Below are 22,915 nucleotides of genomic sequence, written 5' to 3' on the forward strand. Positions count from 1 at the left end.
CGTAGCAGTTGTAAAGCACAAATAAATGGGTCACGCCTTCTGTCTTTATGCATTCAACAAAAACCAATAAAAAAGAAGGTCTCTGTAGCTGTGTTAGTCGACCCTGCCCATGGTCACAGAGAGACACAGACATTCACAGACCGAGGGGAGATGGGGGGGGGGGCGGTCGATATAAATACACCACACACCACTACTGGGTCACAAATAATAGCTGAAAAAATAAAAACACAAAATGCCCCAATTTATAGCATTTGTATTACCTCCGCCAGATGTATTGTGATCACTTTGTTTGTGTGTTGGTTTGTTTGGTTTGTTTGTTAGCAACTTTACAGGAAACTATTCCAACCATCTTTACCAAATCTTCCCCACAGATAGGCCTAGGCCCTGGGACCAACCCATTAGATTTTGGGCCAAGTAGGCCAAAGTTCAAGGTCACAGCAAGGTCACAAAATCTACAATTGTCCTATCTCTCATCATTGAGCAATTTTCGAAAATTCATAAAAAATTCAAAATGACTCCGATTAGCCTCCAATTTGATCCACCTGTAGCTTAGAACAATATCTTGTATCTAGCACAAAATTGTCCACATCCACTGTGGAATGTGGACTCTGTAGACGTTTACTTTTAACATTGAAAATCCCTTTTACCACACATTTTTAATTATAACTCAACAACTATTGATTGGAATTAAATATAATTTGACATACACATGACTGGTACCAAGCTTAAACTTTTTCTGCTGTATGGAACAACCTGGAAACTGTTGAATTTAAACAGAAATAGTCGATCCACACATGCACACCGTTCGGGGTGCTTGGTGGAGGTTTGCGTTCTCTGAACACTTGTCATGTCATAAATTGGGGCATTTTGTCATGTCATTTAAGAGCGTCCATCGCCTGCATCTTGTAGAAGCCGTTTCAATGTGTAGTAATTGATTACAAATGCAGAGACGTGTTATGTATTGTATTTGAACTATACAGTAAATGTGTAGAAGTAACTTGTAGAGGTGTAATGAAATACACTGACAATCAATGAAGATTTGACAATATTTTACAAATGACTGTGTGTGTGTGTGTGTGTGTGGTGTGTGTGTGTGTGGGGGGGGGGGGGGGGGGGGGGGGGGGGACAAGATCTTGACATGGACCCTTCCTGGATGCTGCCAAGCTGAAAATGAATTAATCTGACAATTATAGACTTTTAACAACCACACTGATACAATGGCCAGGGGCGCAGCTACCAAAACTAAATAAAACTAAACTATAATGACCAAATCCAAAACTATTTTAACATTTCATCATAGTTTCAAACTGCAACATAATTGCCACTGCATTTGTATTTGGTGTTAAACAGAGAACATTTGTAGAGACATAACAAATGTTTAATTTGTAACTCAATAAGAAATCTGAACAATGGCATGCTTTTTGATGTCTGATAAACAAAATATCATTGAAGCATAAAATTCACCAGTTTGAGGACTCAGACGATTGTGTCAGAACTTGATGAATACAACTGAATACAGAATACATAACAAAACGCCTAGACATGACTTTTGTTTCAATGAGGGTGATGTGTTTTCATTGACTGTCAGTGTATTTACTCTGGAAACTGATGAGCATTTTACAAACAGTGTGTAAAAAGCTACATTTTACAGACAAAGGAAATCAAATCTGCCTTATCTGTGAAGGTGACAGTGCCTTTATTAGTGACAGTAGTCGCTTTTCCCTTGGATATCTGCACAAAACTTCACTGATATTTACTAAATGTCGAAAAAACAGAAGTGCTTAATGTTGGTTTTTTCACTAATCACAAATGCGATGATTTGTTTATTTATTATTGCAAGATGACACGAGAAGTCATTCCATAAACATGGCGACAAATGTAAATATGGTGTTGATTTACAGATATATTCATTATTATTGTGTATTACCCCTCTATCTTGTACTAAATTAAAAAATGATTGGGTTTCCTGGTGTGTCCACACATACCGCGACATGTTTCTTCTTCTTCTTCGCTTGTTATAACCAAGGTTATTATCGTTAACGAAAAGTAACGAAATGACGAAACTAGAATTGTAAAAACATTTTGATAATTGAAATAAATAAAAACTATAATTAAAAGAAAAAAAACAATAACTAACTGAAACTGTATTGTGTGCTTACAAAACTAACTAAAACGTACAAAATTTATGGATAAAAATCCCTTAGTTTTCATCTTTGTCAATGTCGGATTGATATGAAATTGATTTATTTCCCTCAAGCAATTTTAGCTGCTGGCACCATATGATATTTAACGGTCCATCACTTGTGGTTTTCAGCCGTCTTCTGGTCCCCACTCCACCTGGAAACATGGAGACTAAAGTTGGGAGAAAGCAGCAGAGTCCTGTCTGGGATTTATTTGAATACGACAGAGAAAAAGAGAAAAGATTAAAAAAAACTAAAACTAAACTAAAACTAAGGATTTAGAAAATAACAAAGCTAACATAGCAAACCTGCTCTAAAAACTAATTAAAACTAACTGAATAAGAGACAACAAAAGTCAAAATTAAACTAAACTAAAATGAAAAATCCAAAACTATTAGAACCTTGCTCGTACGCACAAATTAATCACCTTACAGTGATGTTTAAAAGGGTAATCATTAAATCAAATTTCATCTCTCTCGTGCCTCCAGGCTACCGTAGGCTCCTCCTCCACGCTACCGTAGGCTCCTCCTCCATGCTACCGTAGCCTCCTCCTCCAGGCTATCTAAGGCTCCTCCTCTGGGCTACCGTAGGCTCCTCCTCCAGGCTATCGTAGGCTCCTCCTCTGGGCTACCGTAGGTTCCTCCTCCAGGCTACCACAGACTTCTCCTCCAGGCTGCCACAGGCTCCTCCTCTGGGCTACCATAGGCTCCTCCTCCGGGCTACCATAGGCTCCTCCTCCAGGCTACCATAGGCTCCTCCTCCAGGCTACCACAGGCCCCTCCTCTGGGCTACCATAGGCTCCTCCTCCGGGCTACCATAGGCTCCTCCTCCAGGCTACCACAGACTCCTCCTCCAGGCTACCGTAGGCTCCTCCTCCAGGCTACTGTAGGCTCCTCCTCCGGGCTACTGTAGGCTCCTCCTCCAGGCTACCACAGACTCCTCCTCCAGGCTACCACAGGCTCCTCTTCCAGGCTACCACAGGCTCCTCCTCTAGGCCACCATAGGCTCCTCCTCCGGGCTATCGTAGGCTCCTCCTCCTTACTGTGAGAGCGGTCTCCACAGTCTTTGGTCTCCACACACCAGAACAAAAATGGCATTTGCAAAGGAGAGTGAGAAGTCTGTGGCTAAAAATAGCGAGAGCAAGTCGGTTGTGTGGAATTGGTACGGCTTCAAAGTTTCCGATGAAGACTGAGCCATTCCTCACTGCAAACTCAACCTGAAGGCGGTATCAGTCAAAGACAGCAGCACAACCAACTTATTTCAGCTCCTCAAACATCACACACCAGAGTGGGAGCAGTGTGTTGCATTGTGGGCTGCACACGAAAACGACATGCTAACAGGCTAAAACAGCACCACCAGCCTGAATAGAAATCAAAAATCAAGTTTTTACTTATTTATGTATTTATTTATTCATTTATTTAGAGGGATTTATTAAAGAAGGACATACATATATATTATCAATAATATATACTGTATATTTTATAATATTTTAGGAAGAGGGGGGTGGGATTAAATGAGTTGCACTCCTTCCCACCCCTTTTCGGGCATGTAAATGGAACTATTGTGCTGTTCTTCTGTTTCAGATTGTTATGATTGTTGATATTTGTATTATTATGCATATTTTGCTTGTTTGCATATATGTTAAATTTCATTACATGTTCAGAATAAATCACTAAATCAAATCTAAAGCAAATTTAGTTCAAACATGCAAAGAAACAAAATAAAACAAAAACAAAATAACATTTAAATGAACAGACTCTGTCTTCAAGTGCAAACAAGTCTACATTTTCTTATTATTCAGACTTGTTATTAGTATTAATTAATTCAGTTAATAATTAGTATTATTAGTATTTTTAAAATGTCAGCCCTGTTTTATGTATTTGGCTGAAGCCGTTCAATCTGAGCAGACTTTCCTATATCTGTCATGTTTAACAGTTTTCTTTCAGTATATTATGACTTTGTAATCTAAGTGATGTTTGTTATGTTAGTCATTTATCCGGGACAACAGATAGAAATTAGCTTCTCTGCTAAATCTGGTGCATGCATCTTGTTCTTTGTAACTAATGCTAACACACCCTGTCCTGTAACTAAATAGATAAACACAAATACAAATGTGCATGGTCGAAAAGGAGTAGGAAGAAGTATAAACTTATTTGATCCTACCAAGGTTATAATAGTTTTGGATTTTTTTAATTCTAGTTTAGTTTTATTTAGTTTTGACTTTTTTTCTCTAATTCAGTTAGTTTTCATTGGTTTTTAGAGCAGGTTTGATGGTTTTTATTTGTTTTCTTTTTTTTTCTAAATGCTTAGTTTTAGTTTAGTTTTAGTATTAATTTTTGTTTTGTCGCATCTTTTCTCTTCTTCTCCGTCATATTCAAATAAATCCCAGACAGGACTCTGCTGCTTTCTCCCAACTTCAGTCTCCATGTTTCCAGGTAGAGTGGGGACCAGAAGACAACTCTTAACGACAAGTGACAGGCCGTGAAGTGCCGTATGGTGCTGCCAGCTAAAATTGCTAGAGCGAAATAAATCGATTTAGTATCAATCCGTCATTGACAAAGATGAAAACGAAGGGAATTTTATCCATAATTTTTATACATTTTAGTTAGTTTTGTAAGCACACAATACAATTTCAGCTAGTTATAATTTTTTCTTTGAATTACAGTTTTTATTTATTTCAGTTAATGAAAATGATTTTTTAATTCTTGTTTTCGTCATTTCATAAGTTTTCATTAATGATAATAACCTTGGATCCTACCCCTCAAATACTTTTACATTAAATACTTACATCTTTATCGGTAACTTAATTCATGAATCAAGCAGCACATTTTTCTTATTTAACCCTTTCATGCATAGTGGTCACTCCAGTGGACAGATATTCTCCAGCTGTTCTCTTGTATATTCATGAGTTTTGTTGTTTTAGTTCCATATCAGCCAACACAGTGGACGCTTGTGCATCGTCCCAAAAACTGCAATTCATATCATTACTGTAACTGTGCTTTTCTTGATAAACCTGATCTGCAGCAACATGTTTTGAGTGTAAATGAATTACTAGTTGTTATCAGACTGTAATTAACACTTTTCTTAAGCAAAAAGTTTTATTTTTTACATATTATCTCCATGAAGTTTGTAATACCTAGTATTATAGTACGTTAAAATATGAAAAAACATCAGATTAGCGGTATTAAAAGTGTTTTTATTTCATAGTTTTCACTCAGTATATCACTTTCTGGTGATGAGTTTAAATACATGTTTCTTTGCTTCAAAAATTAAATGCATGGTGTCCAGCTGAGTGGACATTTTTGTATATCCATGAAAAATAGGTTCATAAAAAAAAAAAAATCAATTGCATTGTTTTTTTCATGCTTAAAAAGGAATAAAATCACTCAAAAAACAAATATTGACCAAGGCTCTCATAATTCATGCATGAAAAGGTTAGAGGGGGAAAAAAAATTAAAATCTGGATTTTATTTTTGGCCAAATTGTGCAGCCCTAGTGGTAAGTAAAGTTTGTCCCTCCTATACCAATAGCCCTGCAGTTTTATTTATTTATTTTTTTCAAGAGTTAATGTTTTCAACCTGAAGCCAGGGACAGACCTGCAGGGACATGCACTTAATTTGACACCTGTCAGTCAACCACAGGACGATGTGGTGCATCATGGATTGCCTCTCACAATGTATTCCCAGACAGCTTTTCCTCCTCACCCCTTCCTCACCCAACGTCCAAGATATATTTTCCACTCCTATATCATGTTATGACAAGCTGTGTGTCAAGCATTTAAAACATTGGGCTCGAGTGACACACGTGTCCAGATAAACTGGGGACTGTGGAGGACCCACGGTGTGGATTGCACCTGTGAACAATAAATCTACGTGATCCACAACCCTGCGCCTCATCGGAGCTTACCTTAAAGCCTCAGGCATATTAAGTTGCAGAGCAGCAGTGGCCACACACCCAAGGTCAATGTCAGAGGGTAGGGCAGCGGTGATGGAGGAGGGGAGGGGAAGACGCAAAAGGATGGAGGGATGGAGGGATGGAGGGATGGAGGGTGAGCTGAGGAGAAACACAGTAGTAGAATAAAATGTCAATGTGATGAGGATAAAACAGCTTCAGTGAAGAAAAATATCATTTAACTAAACATTTGTATAGCGCACACTTTGACACAGCAGTAAACCTGCTCATGTTTGTCGACCTTCTGTTCCTTTTCTTACACCCACTCTCTCCGGTACTGGTTTTGTTCTCCATATGCCTTTCCTCTCCTTGACTCTGCGAGCTGACATTATGTTTTCTGTCTCTGACAATATGACAGTGGCTGGACTAGTTGCATACAAAGTCCTACTGTGTGTGTGTGTGTGTGTGTGTGTGTGTGTGTGTATATATATATATATATATACACACACTCTTCCTGTGGATTGTTTAAATGCAGGGCACTGATACCTGGATGATACTTTCACCTTGAGTTACATACTCCTAGAGCCCAGCATAATATCACCCCCCCAAAAAAACAAAATGACTACGTGGATCCCAAAAGCTTTTTACAAGGCAGAATAAAAAAAAAAAAAAAAAAAAAAAAAAAAAAAAAAAAAAAAATATATATATATATATATATATATATATATATAGTATATATATTATATAAATCAGATGTTCTGATTCCAAGGCTGATAATAATGATACATTGGCAGCGAAAATGAATGCAAGGATTTACGAAAACTATTCAAAGATATGAAACTAGATTGAGGTCCAGTTCTACATCATAAACAAGAAAGTAAACGTATCCAAGGATATTCAGCATCTGTTAATACCAGTCCCTGTCTACAGACACACTGTATCCATGAACCCAAGTTATCTGCGAACATTTAAAGGGGTGATGTTTTACTTTTTAAAAAAAAATAGAATTATGTATTTTAAAAATTTCCCTGTGGTCTACATAAACTGTAAAATGCTCTGCTTGGGTCTGAATTTTCATTAATTCAACTCCACAGGTCCATCTTCACCCTATTTCTGAGTAATGACACCAGAAAGGTAGTTCTGAGCTCTGGCCCTTTAAATGCAAATGTCCAACTTCAAGCCCCGCCCCCTCTAGGTTGTTGATCGTGCTGCTCTGTCCAGTTCAACCAACAGATGAACGTTTTAGGTAATCAGCTTTAAGTTTGGACTACAACTACATCAAGCAACTTGAACAGTAGCTCACTGCTCCTAATGTGTGCTAAGTGCTAATACTAATTTGCTAATGGTAATGCTAGGTGTTGTGTTTTAGGCTGGGTAAAATATAGAGATAAGTGGATAATAAAGCGAGTTAAACTTTAAAGGAGTGATATTTTGCTTTTTTTAAATGGAATTATGCATTTAAAAGGCATTTCTAGGTTGTTGTCCGTGCTTTCTGTCCTGTTCAGCCACTTGTGTTTGTTAATACAACCAACAGCTGAACATTTTAGGTAACTAGCTCAAAGTTTGGACATGTTTTTCAGTTTTACTACAACTGTTTGCTGCTGATAAACAATTATGGCGTACTCGGAGAAATGTTCATCGGAAGTCTTGACCTTATATGTGCGCATGTCGTGACATAAGTAGTTATAAATGTAACAATTAAGTAGGAATTAAAACCGACTAGAAATCCACTTGATTTTTACCAAAATTAATATAAATATAGCTTTGCAGCACCTGGAGGGTTCAAATTCAAACTTTATGAACTATTAGGGTCCAAATACACAAATAAATGTGCCAAAGACTAATAAAAATGGATTTATATGACCCCTGTAAATTCAATGCACATCTCAGACGGGAGGGAAATGAATATGTGCAGCTGCAGACCGTCATGGTTGCACACTTGCTTTGGACCTCTCTTGGTACTCATATAATGACCTTTATCAAGAAATATCATTTTGAATTTCCACTTGAACAGTAAAGGTATCGCACCCCGTTTTTGTAACTGCATCGCCCTTCAGTTCATGCACAGTGGATTTTATGTTGACTTCTAAAACTAACTTCTGACATCAGTTGTGTGAGAGAGGCATCGACTGAATATAGCCCACAAGAGACATGGGGAAAACCCTGGTTTGTTTACTGGCTCTTGCTGCAAGATAAATTTTAACTATGGTTTCGATAGAGACTTTATGGGCCCAGTCTTTGACACAAGCTCTCATGACATAAATAATGAATAATACGCACATTTAGATACTAAAGCATTACAAAAATGTCATGGCAATCCAATCAGTTGTCGCCGAGGTCTTTTACTTTTCAATAAAACTAATTTGCCCAAATGATCAGGGACTCACCATAGTAATTGAGTTGGTAATATAACAGGTTGAGGCATTGCAATCACAACAAGTGGTCTCCCAGTGATCAAGTCTCTAAATCATTCATTTAACCACCTGGACTATTGTTCAAGAGTACAGTCGTCTAATACAATGTTGCAAAAACTGCACGCTTTACAAAACAGGGCATCTAGACTTTTTCTGGGCTGCTCTTTTAGAATTAGCAACAGAAAGTTACACTCTTTGTTTGATTTTGAACAAAGGGTCCTGAGTGTTGCAGACAGTGTGGATCAAAGGAGGCTAATCATTATCATGTGTTCTGGGACTGCCCAATACTAGGACTGCCCAATACTGGGACTGACCAATACTGGGACTGACCAATACTGGAGTGGTATCCAGGGAACTTTAATATCGGTCTTTAAGGTTTATATACCTATGACTTTGTAAATGTGTATCTTGGCAATGTCGCTATACTAGAATGGAGGGAGGATCCAAATTACTACAGGCGCTTTTAGCAGTCAGCAAGTAATCTATTACAAGAAGGTGGCTAAACCCAACTCCACCAACAATAGAAGACTGGTATGGGATCATCTGGCAAATATTCAAAATGGAAAAATTGTCCCTGCCCCAAGTGGAGAAGTTCAAGTATCTTGGGGTCTTGTTCATGAGTGAGGGAAGGACGGAACCTGAGATTGACGGGTGGATCGGTGCAGCAGTCGCAGTGGTCGTTTTATCGGTCTGTTGAGGTAAAGAAGGAGCTGAGCCGAAAGGTGAAGTTCTCAATTTACCGGTCAGTCTACGTTCCTACCCTCACCTATGTTCATGAGCTTTGGGTCATGACCGAAAGGACAAGATCCTGGACACAAGTGGTCTAAATGAGTTTCCACCACAGGGTGGATGGGCTCACCCTTAGGGATAGGGGGAGGAGCTCAGTCACCAGGGAGGAGCTCAGAGTAGAGCCGCTGCTCCTCCACATCCAGAGGGGCCAGCTGAGGTGGATCAGGCATCTGTGTGGGATGCCTCCTGGACGCCTCCCTGGGGAGGTGTTCGGGGCATGTCCCGTCGGAAGGAGACCTCGGGGAAGACCTAGGTCACGTTGGAGAGACTATGTCTCTCGGCTGGCCTGGGAACGCCACAGGGTCCTCCTGGAAGAGCTGGAGGAGTAGTCTGGGGAGAGGGAAGTCTGGGCATCCCTGCTTAGACTGTTGCCTCCGCGACCAGGCCCCAGATAAGCGGAAGAAAATGGATGGATGGATAAAAAACACTTAATCTATCAAAATCCAGAGGGATAAATTTGATCATATTTGGGACAAATGGACCAAGTATGCATCCATTAGTCACCCAGAATTCGTATCACTCCTCTAAAATGTCCTCTTTTTATATAATCTCCCTGTATTTATTATTTGTTTTTCCTCATAAACACAACCTACCTACCTGTCTGTCTGTCTGTCTGTCTGTCTGTCTGTGTCTCTCTCTCTCTCTCTCTCTCTCTCTCTCTCTCTCTCTCTCTCTCTCTCTCTCTCTCTCCTCTCTCTCTCTCTCTATCTATCTATCTATCCTATCTATCTATCTATCCATCCATCCATTCATACTTTCTATAATATTTAAAGAACCCAGAGGTTTCTGTAACACTATGATTCTTTTTGAGTGAGAAATACCAAAACTGAAGACACTCAGTTCATATGTTAATTTTTTTTTTTACATCTGTATGTATAGAATATGAAACATGAAAAGGACTCTAATAGATCTCATCTATAAGAATGGTAATGTTGGAGATATTTTGTCACCTTTTCAAAAAACCCATATTGAACAAAGGGTTTCTCTTAGCACGGCTGCAGTACCTAGTTGTACCATTAACTCAAAGATGCCAACATTTCTACTGGAACAAATAGACCACTTCTAACAAAAACTGAAAAACAAAAAGAAAAAAATTAAGCAGAGACATATTTCTCAGCAAACTCAATAACTCATATAGTCATTTTTGCTTCTTAATTGCTGTACAGCTTCCACTCTTTTTAATGTCATCTACAGACTGATTTTAATTAGCATGTAGATGACAGTACTGACTACAATATTGATTACATCATGTATGAACGTGCATGTATCGATGTATGAGTTTAAGTATATTATCTACTTTAATGTAGATAGGGTCAATATGTAAAGTGGGTTTCAGGTAGATTAGCTGATTACTGCACCATTCAGCTAATGGGGCTTTAAAATATATAAATAGACCAACAACTAGCCATGATAAGATGAGTGACAGTGGCTTCAAACTATTCTATTACAACAACAATTAACCCTTAAAGACCTAAAAGCTATTTTTGTAGCGACTTATTATTTTTCTGTCTTCATGCAACCGTTACTAAGTCATTCATCACCACTTATTATTGGTTTTTTTGCATTTGTCAGTGAAAAGCAGGTATTTTCATTTATTTAATTTACTAAGATGTTAATAAAAGCTCAAAGTAAATAACAAGATTATATCAAAACACAGAAAACTCAAGAGAGAAAAGTTTATTTTCTCTCAAATATATTGCCAACTAAAATTAAAAACAAGCATCTGCAGTTACTGTCATTTGCCAAACTGCATGGGTTTTAATGGTGAAGCAATTTTCCAAAAGATTACTCACTACAGAACACTGAAACATCTAAAAAATATGATGCTTAGACATATGGCTGGTATGAGTTGAGGTTTACTTGTCATACAAATGGCTGAAATTATTGAAATTATTCTGTTAAAAGCTACAGTTATTGAGAGTTTTTAAGAATCACAGGGAAAAAATATAATATACCCTTAGGCATGCACTGATACCACTTTTTTCCAGACCGAGTACCAGTACAAGTACTTACATTTGATTACTTCTGATACCGAGTACCAATACAAGTACTTAATAATACCATTACAGTTCTTAATTCCTTTTGTAAATGGGCTTTATTGTCGTTCTTAGTCTGACTGTAACAAAGTGCTGCTACTGACATTTAATGAGTTGGAATGACTTTTTCTCAATCAATCCACCAGAGGGCGCCACTCTGAATTAACCATACTAGCAGAATATCACGAAAAAGAGTAAAGTTTTTTTGAGACGAAGAAGAAGAAAGTCAATAAAACAAACATGGCAATGACAGAGGAGGTAATGCTAATGTGGATACTAATGTTGATATTGATAAGGGTAGTTGTCATAAATATGTCAGTAGTTTCGCTCTTTGAAAAGATCCCCTGCAGAAGCCAAAAACGTAATAACGACTCATAACGTAATAAATTCGCCATTGAATGAATGAATGAATGAATGTTTTTATTATTGTGTCTTGCATAAAAAAACATGCCCAGCCCTTACATGGGCTTATAAGACACCAAAAATACAAACCAAAAATCAAACACCAGACAATAGGCACAATAGATATGAACAAAACAAAATACGACCCATAATGTAATAAATTTGTAATTTTTAAAATGTAATAGGCCAATAACGTAATAAAAGTCCTGAATTGAAAACGTAATAACTTTTGGCCAATGTTAAGGGTTAGTATTTTTTTGTTGATTCTGTCATGAGCTGTGCCATTTGTTCTGTTGTATTTTTGTAGTTTTTCTGTTCTCTTCCTTGTGTGTGTGGGTGTGTTCTGTTTCTGTTTTCCCTCAAACAGATAGCAGTTAAAGGACGATGAGCTGCAGGTGTGCTGTTGTTGTGCTGGCTGCCTCTGATTGGTGCTTCAGGAGATGACCCGGGAAATGTAAAGGACAGAGCTTCATTCCTCCACGGACTCCTCTCATTTCATCTCCCATTCTGTATGCAGACCAGCCTTTTGTACATTTTTTTGTTAGAACTTTGTAAACCTTGTGATCAAGGAGGGAATCCTTCTCTTTAAGTTTTGTTTGGGTAAGATTGTTGTATTTTGGTTTCCTTCATTTTTGTGTTTGTAGAATATGATTCCCTTACCTGATTTAATTTTTCTTTTTTTGTAAATAAATAACTCATACTGCAGTTCCACGGTTGCTGGTCATTTTTGATATTTTGCCCTGTTTGTTAAGGGACATGGAGGGAGAGGAGTCTCACTTATCATGTTGCGTCTCGGCAACCCCTAGACCGAGCGTAACACCAATAACATAATAACTTACTAAGATTTTTTTTTTTTAAACCAGGCCACTAATGTAATAACCAACTGATACCGTAATAAGTTATTACGTTATTGGCCTATTACATTTTAAAAATTACAAATTTATTATGTTATGGGTTGTTAATACGTTATTGGCTTCTACATCCCGTACCTCCACAGTTCCTGGTGGTACTGTTACTTGGTGGTACTTTACATCACACTGCCTTAAAGTGGTATCGCTGTGTTTGTAACGGAGTACTTTTATGAGTACGAGTAGAAGTACACATGCTCAGTATCGGACTGATACCCAATACTGGTATCGGCATCGGTGCATCCCTAATATATCTAGTTATTACAATATCCTGTAACCTTTCCTTTTGTTTTAGCTCATCTAACTTTATATTTAGGAAGAACAAGAAGCAGAAGGATAATGAAGAGGAGGAGGAGAAGAAAGAAGAACACTATGAAGAAGTAAGGGGGGGGGTGCTGGAACATATAAAATTAATTATATTTCTCTCTTCTCTTTGTTAAGAAAAAGATTTGATGAGAACTGAATAAACAAAATTAATTAGTGAAACATTCAACTAAGGTACAAGGTCTAAATAAACCACATACTCATGTCAAAAGAAGCTTTTTCAAAAAAGTGAATTGAACAGATTGGTAAAATATAAACACATATCTGTAAATACCTGTAAATATCCAGGACTGAAATATTACAAAACCAAAATAAAGAGGTGCTGTGCTGCTTATCTGATAAGTCTATACAAATATGTACCGATAAAACAGTCAAAAAGTGGGAAATGATGCAGAAATGACAATAAAATATGTTACTTCTGTTAGTTTCACATAACTGTTTCACAAAAGTGGAAGAAGACAATTATCCTGACTAGGTAAAATAATCATATCATCACAAATAATTGCAATATGGCAATTATTCAATAATTGTGAGAGGTATAATTACAGATATGGTTTATTATAAAGCATAGAGTCGGCATAATCATAATCAACCCTGTATTTAATGCAGCAACATAATGCACTTTAATGACAGAGTTAATTGACCAGCAATCAGAGTGCTAATCTATTTAATTACCATTAGAACTACACAATTCATCGAATCACAATTGCACAGGCTGACTCTGCAATTACATAATCGTAAAAGGCTGTAATTTAAAGGTCTGTGTTTAGTGATAGTTTGGATTCAGTGACACAGAGAAGAGAGCTTGTGCAAAATGGGAAAAATGGAAGGAAATGTCTTTTATACTGTTTGTGAGTTTGACTTAAAGAGATATACATTTCATAATTGCAATAAGACTTTCACAAATCCTGCAGCTCTAATGGTTGCGCAATGGGGATACAACCAATACAAAGGTGCTCTCACTAGTTATTCCTTATTCTCTAATTTAATGTGATAAGTAGCCAGTGAAGGAAATATATTCGGTTATAAATCTGACACTGAAAATAAGGAAGGGGCAAGACTAGGACAGCCTTTGTTTCTTTCTGTCTGTTCTCAAACTGTGTTTCTGAGTCGATTCACATGTACATTTATGTAAAATTTATTGTATTTGTTACTTTTTCTGCGATCAATGACCATTGATGGGTGCATATGTGATTGACTTATTGCTTTTTTTTAGTTATTTTTTCACTTCAAAGTTTGAGACAAATGAACAAATAAAAAAAAAAAAAAAAAAAGAATAATTACTGTTAAAAAGGTAACTCTAAAAAACAGAGGCTACGTTCAGACTGCAGGCAAATGTGACCCAAATCTGATTTTTTTGCCAATACAGTCACGGAAAAAATTATTAGACCATCAGAAACAATGGTTATGCAAACCAGTACTAACTCCTGTGTGTATCATGTGACTAAAACAGACAGAAAAGAAAACATGGAATGTCTAAAAGCACTGTTTTTGTCAGTACAATGCCATAGATATTGATGTAAGATCTGAAGAAATTTTGGTTTTTAATCAAGAAAACCATGGAAAATGGATAGACATCAGCTCTGAAATTAAACTACCATGAGCTATTTTTGTTGTTATTATATTTGTCCAAACTAATGCACCTTTAGTTGTACCAGGCATTAAAATGAACAAAAAATTGAAGAAAACAAAGGTGGTCTAATAATTTTTTCCGCGACTGTATTTTGCAATGCTACTTCAGTCTGAACGGCCAGGTCGCATTTATCTGACCTTTATGTCACTGAAATACGACAAACATAACAATTCTGATTCCCAGGAGGAGGAGCGGTGGGTAAAATACATTTACTTCTGTGAATACAGTGCGTGCCTGCATGGTCACATATTATGTCAGGACCTCTTTTGTGCATGCGGGTCACTTCAGGGTCACATTCAGTTCATATTCTAAACTGATAGAAGTCGCATTTAATGTGTAATATACACTTGGTAAGACTTTGATTTTTTTTTTTATCAGTGAATGTATTTGCTGTGATATTACACTGGAAAAAATCCAAATCTTACCAAGTGTATTTTTCTCATTTCTAGTCAAAATATCTCATCACACTTCAAATAAGACATAATCACCTAAAGAGGAACTTTTCAGTGAGATATAACAACTGATTTTTAGACAATAGATCTGGAAAATCTTCTTTCAAAAAATCTTACCAAGATAATTTTCACTTGTTCCATTGGCATTTTTTTTTTGTTTGAATTAAGCACAAAAAAAAAATATCTTGAATTAAGCAAAAAAAAAAATCTGCCAATGGAACGAGTGAAAATGATCTTGGTAAGATTTTTTGAAATAAGATTTTTCAGATCTATTGTCTAAAACTAAGTTCTTATATCTCACTGAAAAGTCACTCTTCAGGTGATTATGTCTTATTTTAAGTGTGATGAGATATTTTGACTAGAAATGAAAAAAATACACTTTGTAAGATTTTGATTTTTGCAGTGTAGTTCCTTGTACACATAAAAATGTTTTGTTTTTTCTTCTGCTCGGAACAAATGAATGAATGAATGAATGAAATAAAACCAATACTACAACTAAACTAAGACTAAGCATTCAGAAAAAAAAAGTAATAAAAAAAAAGTCTAATTCAGTTAATTTCAATTAGTTTTTAGAGCAGGTTTGCTAGTTCTTATTAGTTTAGTTGTTTGGTTTTTTTTTGCTTAGTTTTAGTATTAGTTTTATTTCATTCATTCATTTGCTTTGAGCAGAAGAAAAAAAAACAAAAACAGTTTTATGTGTACAAGGAACTGCACTAATACATATCTAATACGTATGAAAAAAAAAAAAAAAACAGTCAAGTGACACATTAGGTGATTATGTCTTATTTTAAGTGTGATGAGATATTTTGGCTAGAAATGAGAAAAATACATTTGGTAAGATTTTGATTTTTGCCCGGTAGTTCCTTGTACACATAATAATGTTTAATTTTTTCTTCTGCTCGAAATAAATAAATGAATGAATGAAATAAAACCAATACAAAAGACAAAGCATTTCAGGGAAAAAAAAAAAAACTAATAAAAACTAGCAAACCTGCTCTAAAATCTAATTAAAACTAACTGAATTAGAGAAAAAAAAATGTCAAAACTAAACTACAATGAAAAATCTAAAATTATTATAACCTTGGGAAGAACATGTAACATCATCAGATAAGGAAATATAACAAGCAAAGATGTAATATTCACAGTCTGTAACAAATGACCTGCTGTATCAAACAATATCATGGTCACACCTTTTACTCTGATTTACACGTTACATAGATTCGCTATGATGGCCCTTTAACCTATTTGCACTACATTTTCTTGGACATCTCCTCAGAGTGCAGCCGCCAAGTTGACCTAGAAATCCAATGAAATACCAACTGCCCAGTCCCACAGAGATGATTAAATAGGGCTGGTATTCACAATAGAACCCAAGTGTCTTAATTCAACCCAATTAGAACAGCATATTGGGAAGATGCTGTCAGAGTAAATGTCGCTGTACAGTTTTCATGGGTAATTACCTTGCTCCAGTGTGACAAATGGGGGGGGGGGTGTCTATATGGCGAGGAGGGATCACTATAACTCATAGAGGGGAGGAGCGAGTTTTCATCTGATTTTGTAACTTTCCATCAGGATTGCAGATGGTACATTTTTTACTCACCCATATCATTAAAAATACCAAATGACATTGATTTGACCACAAAATTTGCTTTTAATTACCAACTAATTGCTGACATTTTAAACCCATGCTTCCCTTTCTTGATACAACATACTGTATTATCTTATACAAATATGCAGCAGCACACACAACCAGAAAACAAGCCAAAAGAGACCTGAACTTTAGCGGTACCTGCTGCCAGTCATAAAGTGTTCTCTTAGGACATCATTAGAGCAGCTTTGTATCTAGACTTTTTGCTTACTGTTGCCTTATAAAAGCAAACACAATACAGTTAATTTGAGACCGCCTAATTAAACTTAGAACATGCTGTTCTTACTCCACCCCCCTCTTCAACCCCCAAAAGCATCTGCTGGTGAATTATCTGCCAACCATGTAAAGTAGGTAACAGCTGAGAGTTCTGCAGTGGACGGAGTAGACAATGTAAAAAAAAAAAAAGAAAAAAAAAAAGTGGGTTGGTCCTGGTTATGTTGGTTTGACTCTCAGGGCAGCTAAAGTTCAGCAGGAATAGATGTTTTTGCAAACAAGGATTGGAGCTTCTCTCGGGCTGTGGTGGAATGTATGAACATCATAAAGGTGGATACCTGACATTCATCATGTTTTAGCATTTCCCTGCTCCTCATTATTTCAGCCGATTCTGCCAACCTCAGAGTATGTTTTCAGCGGTGACAGATTGGAAAAAAAAAAGATGATTAAATTTTCCAGACAGAATCAACCAAAAACAAAAACACTGGATTGTGAAAAACTCTATGTGAATTGATTTCCTCTTTGGAAAGAAGGGTGGGGGGTGGGCACCACATATACAAATATCTAGACCATTTTGACAACCAAGTGTCGTGTTAAGTTTACTTCTGTAATTCTGCCTGACAAAGCATCACATACTTCTCCAAAGTGACCTTCTCACTATCATCCAGAGCTAAATCAAAATGAGTTACTTGGTAATCTCTTAGTATAGGAGTGATTCAGCCCATTCTATGTGACTAAATGTAGACAATGACTTAATGTCCAATTTCCTTGGACTGGAGCAATATTCTTGACACTAACTTCAGTGACAAATAATGAACCCATTTCATTTTAACTAAACTTAATTTCTAGTTTGACTCCTGAGCATCATTAGCTCACCTCATGCATTTAGTTGGCATTAGTGAATCTTAAATAGTTCTGTTGGAGAGCTCATCTTTGAAAATGCAACATTTACGCCTTGAATGAAAGAAAAATTAATGCTCCCAACTATGCTATTAAACCATGTTTATTTATTTCTAAACTGCAATTAAAATGCATAACAGCGGAGCTGCTGCCGGAGGTGATTCGCTCCTCAGAGACTGTGTTCAGCACCACGGACAGCGCCTCGCATCAGTACGTGCTCATTGGACGTTGGTGTGTTGAATTCAGCACCGCGGACAGCTCCTGGACCCAGAGGTGCGTCTGAGTCGGGCTTTGCGCACAGTGGTTGGTTTGGCGCAGAGCTGGGTTGAGCCACACGATGATGATGATGATGATGATGATGATGATGATGATGCCGTGCGCTTAAAGTCCACGGTGCGCTTCTTCCCGCCGCTTCCCTTACTCCGCCCCCCCTCCGCCCAGACGCCAGCTGCTAGAGAGCGCGCAACAGTGATTTAAATACGGACCGAAAGGGAAGGTGTCTGTGTGAGAGACGGAGCGTCTCTGGAAAGAGTGAGTGTGCACTACAGACAGCCACACGGTGGAGCACAGCCTAGCCAAACTTTTTCCGAGTGATTTTCGAACACCCCCCTACCCCTGCACTGAGACAAGAAGTTTTGACATCCCCAACAAGCAAACTATTATCCCACATTTGTATTTGGCTCAGTTTTTTTTTTTTTTTTTTTTTTTTTTTTTTTGACTTAACATTTCTTTCTTAGGAACACGTGTTGCTGGCGGCAGGAGGCGGCTTGTCTTTATGTTCTTTTTTACACACAGACCAAAAAAACACATGGAAACGGCCAATTAATCGCCTCTCAGTGCACTGTGGGCTCCCACTGTGCCACCACCGTGACACCAGATTGCCATGCTCGTGTCCAACGTGAGTCTGAGCGGCTGCGCAGGGGTCAACAGCGCTCTGTGCGCCGGAGCCGGGGAAGGGCACCAGGGGGGAGGCTCATTCCGGATCACCCTCAGCCCGACAGGGAACCTCATTGTGGCTGTGTGCTTAGGCTTCATCGGCACTTTCGGACTCTTGAACAACCTGCTGGTGCTAGTGCTCTTCTGCCGCTACAAGATGCTGCGGTCGCCCATCAACCTGCTCCTGATTAACATTTCCATCAGCGACCTGCTGGTGTGCATACTGGGAACTCCGTTCAGCTTCGCGGCGAGCACGCAGGGAAGGTGGCTCATAGGAAAAGGGGGATGCATGTGGTACGGCTTCGCAAACTCCCTCTTTGGTGAGTAAGATTGCGGAATGTATGATGTGATGTTTCTGTAAATCTTTGCTTTGTTTCTGTATTAGGCGTAGACTGCTCATTTTTTCTACTCGGCGTGGTGATTGACGGTGCTCTAAATGCTAAAGGGGGGGAAAAAAAGAGGTTTCCTAGTGCACTGCGCTTGTTGGATTAAATTACTAAGATTTATTGCTGTAACCTGCAATGAGCATTTGGAAATGACTGAGTCGTCGTTTATTTATAAAATCTGTGAGTCTTTATGGGTGCATCAAACTTTGATTGAAAAGCCCAAATCCGTGCAAATTAAGGAGGTTGAATAATGCCAAACGCAATTAAGGAAACCAATTTGAAACATAAAACATAAGACAATTTGGCACATCGGTTTGTCTGCTTATAAATGAACAATTATGTTTGTTTTTCCGAATGATTCTTTTTTTTTTTTTTTTTTTTTTTTTAATTCTGGGTGTGATCATCCTGCAGTCTGCAATCTCAGATGACGGTGGTTTTGGTCAAAAGTGTAGAATGTCTCCTTTTTTATTATTCCTGTTTGCTAAATAACATACTGGACAATCCGATGCAACCGGCGGACAGTCTTCTGATGATCAGTGTAGATGATCACAGACTTCGTGACTCGGTGCTCGTTCCTGCACATGCAGATGCGCAGGGTTTGTCCGGTAATGAGTTGTTCCGAACACTGTTGTGTGGCTCCTAACAGTGCCATACTGGTCATTATCACCGACTGGGGCACATGACAGACTGCTGAATTACTTGCACTTACTTTGCATTTTCAGCTCGCTGGGGTATTTGTGAGGATGTTATGGTGTGCTTAGTTCTCCCTTTACAGATGCTTAGTCATTTGTTCAGATGTCATTATGGACTCCGCAAACATGTCAAACAGGACTGGCTGGGTGATTTGGAATACGGCACACATTGTAGATGTGTTTGCGCTTTACTATTAAATAGCCCCTAAATGCTTGTTACCATATAGTTGAGTGTCTGCGCCTCAGGCATGGGAAGCCTCATCAGCGTTCATTAAGCGGCTCGTGCTGGTCTGTGGTGGGATGTGGACAAGGGGGTGACACGGTCTCGGTCCGTGAGCAGGCGAATGCAGATGCATCACCAGCATTTGTTGCAGAATAAAAATCACCCAAGGGAAATCTGTAATGAGAAAGGGGGCGCAGGTCTGCCTTCTGCTCCGGAGCGCAGATATAGATGCAAATGGGGCACAATGATGCAACTGAGAATAAGGCACTCACTCACCTGGAACCAGGCCAGGGTGGAGTGCTGAGCCACAAAATCCTTTGTGCACATTTTAGGACAAACCTATAGGTAGTGTATTAAAAAAAAAAAAAAAAAAAAAGAAGAATGTAGAGTCGGTCCATTACAACAAAATGGAATGTGTTCCAAGCCAAGGTGTTCATGCTTTCTTTTCTTATATTCATCATTTAATAGCTCTTATGTATTTTATTTATTTATTTTTATTGTAGTTTTGTTTGTTTGTTTTTTGTTTGTTTTTTCTCTCTTCTGCCCAGTTTCCTCAGCTCTGGTTGTAGTTATTGTTACCATTACACACTGTAAAAAAAAAAAAAAAAGACTGTAGAATTAATATCAAAAAGTTGTACAATTGCAACATAAAAAAACTGCAAAGTTGTTTACTTTGAAAAGACTTTTGTGTTAACGACTGAATCAAACGTAGCTGTAGTCTTTACAAGAAGAGTATGTGAACAAAACCAGATTTGTTTGTAGAAATTATGTACAGAGTGGGGAAGCAAAATTTACAATATTTTGAGGCAGGGATTGAAAGACAGTGTATGACCAATTAGTTTATTGAAAGTCATGAGAATTTATTTGCCACAAGAAAATTGACATCATAGAAAATGTTTTTATTCTATGTGTCCTCCTTCTTTCTCAATAACTGCCTTCACACGCTTCCTGAAACTTGCGCAAGTGTTCCTCAAATATTTGGGTGACAACTTCTCCCATTCTTCTTTAATAGTATCTTCCAGACTTTCTCGTAATAGTTTTGCTCATAGTCCTTCTCTTCTTTCCATTATAAACAGTCTTTATGGACACTCCAACTATTTTTGAAATCTCCTTTGGTGTGACGAGTGCATTCAGCAAATCACACACTCTTTGACGTTTGCTTTCCTGATTACTCATATGGGCAAAAGTTTCTGAAAAGGTATGGATAATAGTGTTAGGTATGATTATGACATCAATATATGTTTGGTTTCAAAACAATTGACGTAGTGCCTGCTGAGAAAAAACAACTAAATGTTCATTGTAAATTTTGCTTCCCCACCCTGTATTTATATTATTTTTAGAAAATAAAACTGTACATTGAAAAAGTATGTGATGCTGTTTAAATTGCAAGACCATAATGTTGAAATAACAGCATATTTGCTTTTTTTTTTTTTTAATAAAAAAGTTATAAAAAAGTAAACATTTAACAATTTAACATTTTAAATTTGTAAATGAAAGGGTTGGTAGAGTTGGTAGAGCGTTCTGTCCAATAACCAAAGGGTTGGTGGTTCAAATCCTGGCTCAGACTGTCCATATGCCAAAGTGTCCATGGAAGACACTGAACCCTAAATTGATCTAGTGGCTTTGGACACCATGAAGGAGTAGAAAAATGTGCTAAATAAGTGCAGTCCATTTACCAGTTAAATCTACATGAATAAAATGTTAAATCGACATGTTACTCTGTAAATGTGTTCACAGTTGGATGTGTTTTTTACAGTATTGTTCTGGAAACCACAGCTGCCAGTTTTTTTTCCGTAAAAACAACAGGATTTTTTTCACAGTGTAATTTTCACCATGGTTATTACTGTTTGTATTGTTGATACTTTCTTATGAAGGTCTTCGCCACCTTCTTCTTTCTTGCCCCCCCCCCCCGCATGTCAGGTCCGGCATCAAAATGTGGTTCAACAAAACTCATAATAAAGACAGTAGAATATAAAGGGGGGCTTCGTATTCTTTATGAAGTTACCCTTGGCAAAGCAAATTTGTTCAGCACCAAAAGGAGCCAGACTACCATTCTGCTGTTAGGATGCTGGACAAGACAAATTAGAAAAAAAAAAAAAAAATGAGCTAATTATTATTATTCATTTCTCTAATGTTTCCTGCCCTTCAAAGAGTGATTATTTCAAATATTCTTTCATTAATTAAGTTTGATGCTTAACTCTCAGAGGCCTCATAGCAGAATTAATGCCATCCTGTCAGCATGAATCCTTGGCTTGAAGCTTTTTTTTTTTTTTTTTCTAACTTGTCTTGTCCAGCATCCTAACAGGAGAATGGTAGTCTGGCTCCTTTTGGTGCTGAACAAATTCGCTTTGCCAAGGGTACCTTCATAAAGTATATGAAGCTCCCCTTGATATTCTACTGTCTTTATTATGAGTTTTGTTGAATCACATTTTGATGCCGGACCTAACATGAAAAAAAAAAAAAAAAAGATGATTAAATTTTCCAGACAGAATCAACCAAAAGAAAAACACTGGATTGTGAAAAACTCTATGTGAATTGATTTCCTATTTGGAAAGAAGTGGGGGGTTAAGGGGGGAGAGCAAGAAAGAAGAAGGTGGCGAAGACCCTCACAAGAAAATATTAACAATTCCAACAGTAACAACCATGGTGGTAATTATAATGGTTACAATTACTACAACCAGGACTGAGTACAACTGGGCAGAAGAGAAAGACAAAAACCAAACCAAACAAACAAACAAAATTACAATAAAATAAAATAAAATAAAATAAAATATATAAGACCTATTAAATGATGAATATAAGAAAAGAACCTTGGCTTGAAGCTTGATATAAAGTTCCCTTTTGAACACAATCTGAAGCTCAATAATTGCTCTGAAAGCTTTCACACC

General features: G+C 37.5%; 1 protein-coding gene and 1 pseudogene across 1 annotated transcript in view; both read left to right on the plus strand.

Annotated features, from left to right (window-relative positions):
• Positions 1–18,267, plus strand: part of LOC115437406 (vertebrate ancient opsin-like) — a 145,183-nt pseudogene extending 126,916 nt beyond the window's left edge.
• A 350-nt stretch (positions 18,268–18,617) lies between these two features.
• The window catches only part of LOC115438028 (vertebrate ancient opsin-like), a 160,327-nt gene continuing 156,029 nt past the window's right edge, over positions 18,618–22,915 (plus strand). Inside the window, exon 1 of the mRNA XM_030161471.1 lies at positions 18,618–19,046. Within this exon, the coding sequence (XP_030017331.1) occupies positions 18,674–19,046 (373 nt within the window). The 5' untranslated portion in view covers positions 18,618–18,673. The remainder of the gene's footprint in view (positions 19,047–22,915) is intronic.

Source organism: Sphaeramia orbicularis, chromosome 17 (assembly GCF_902148855.1).
Source record: "Sphaeramia orbicularis chromosome 17, fSphaOr1.1, whole genome shotgun sequence".
NCBI classification, from domain to species: domain Eukaryota; kingdom Metazoa; phylum Chordata; class Actinopteri; order Kurtiformes; family Apogonidae; genus Sphaeramia; species Sphaeramia orbicularis.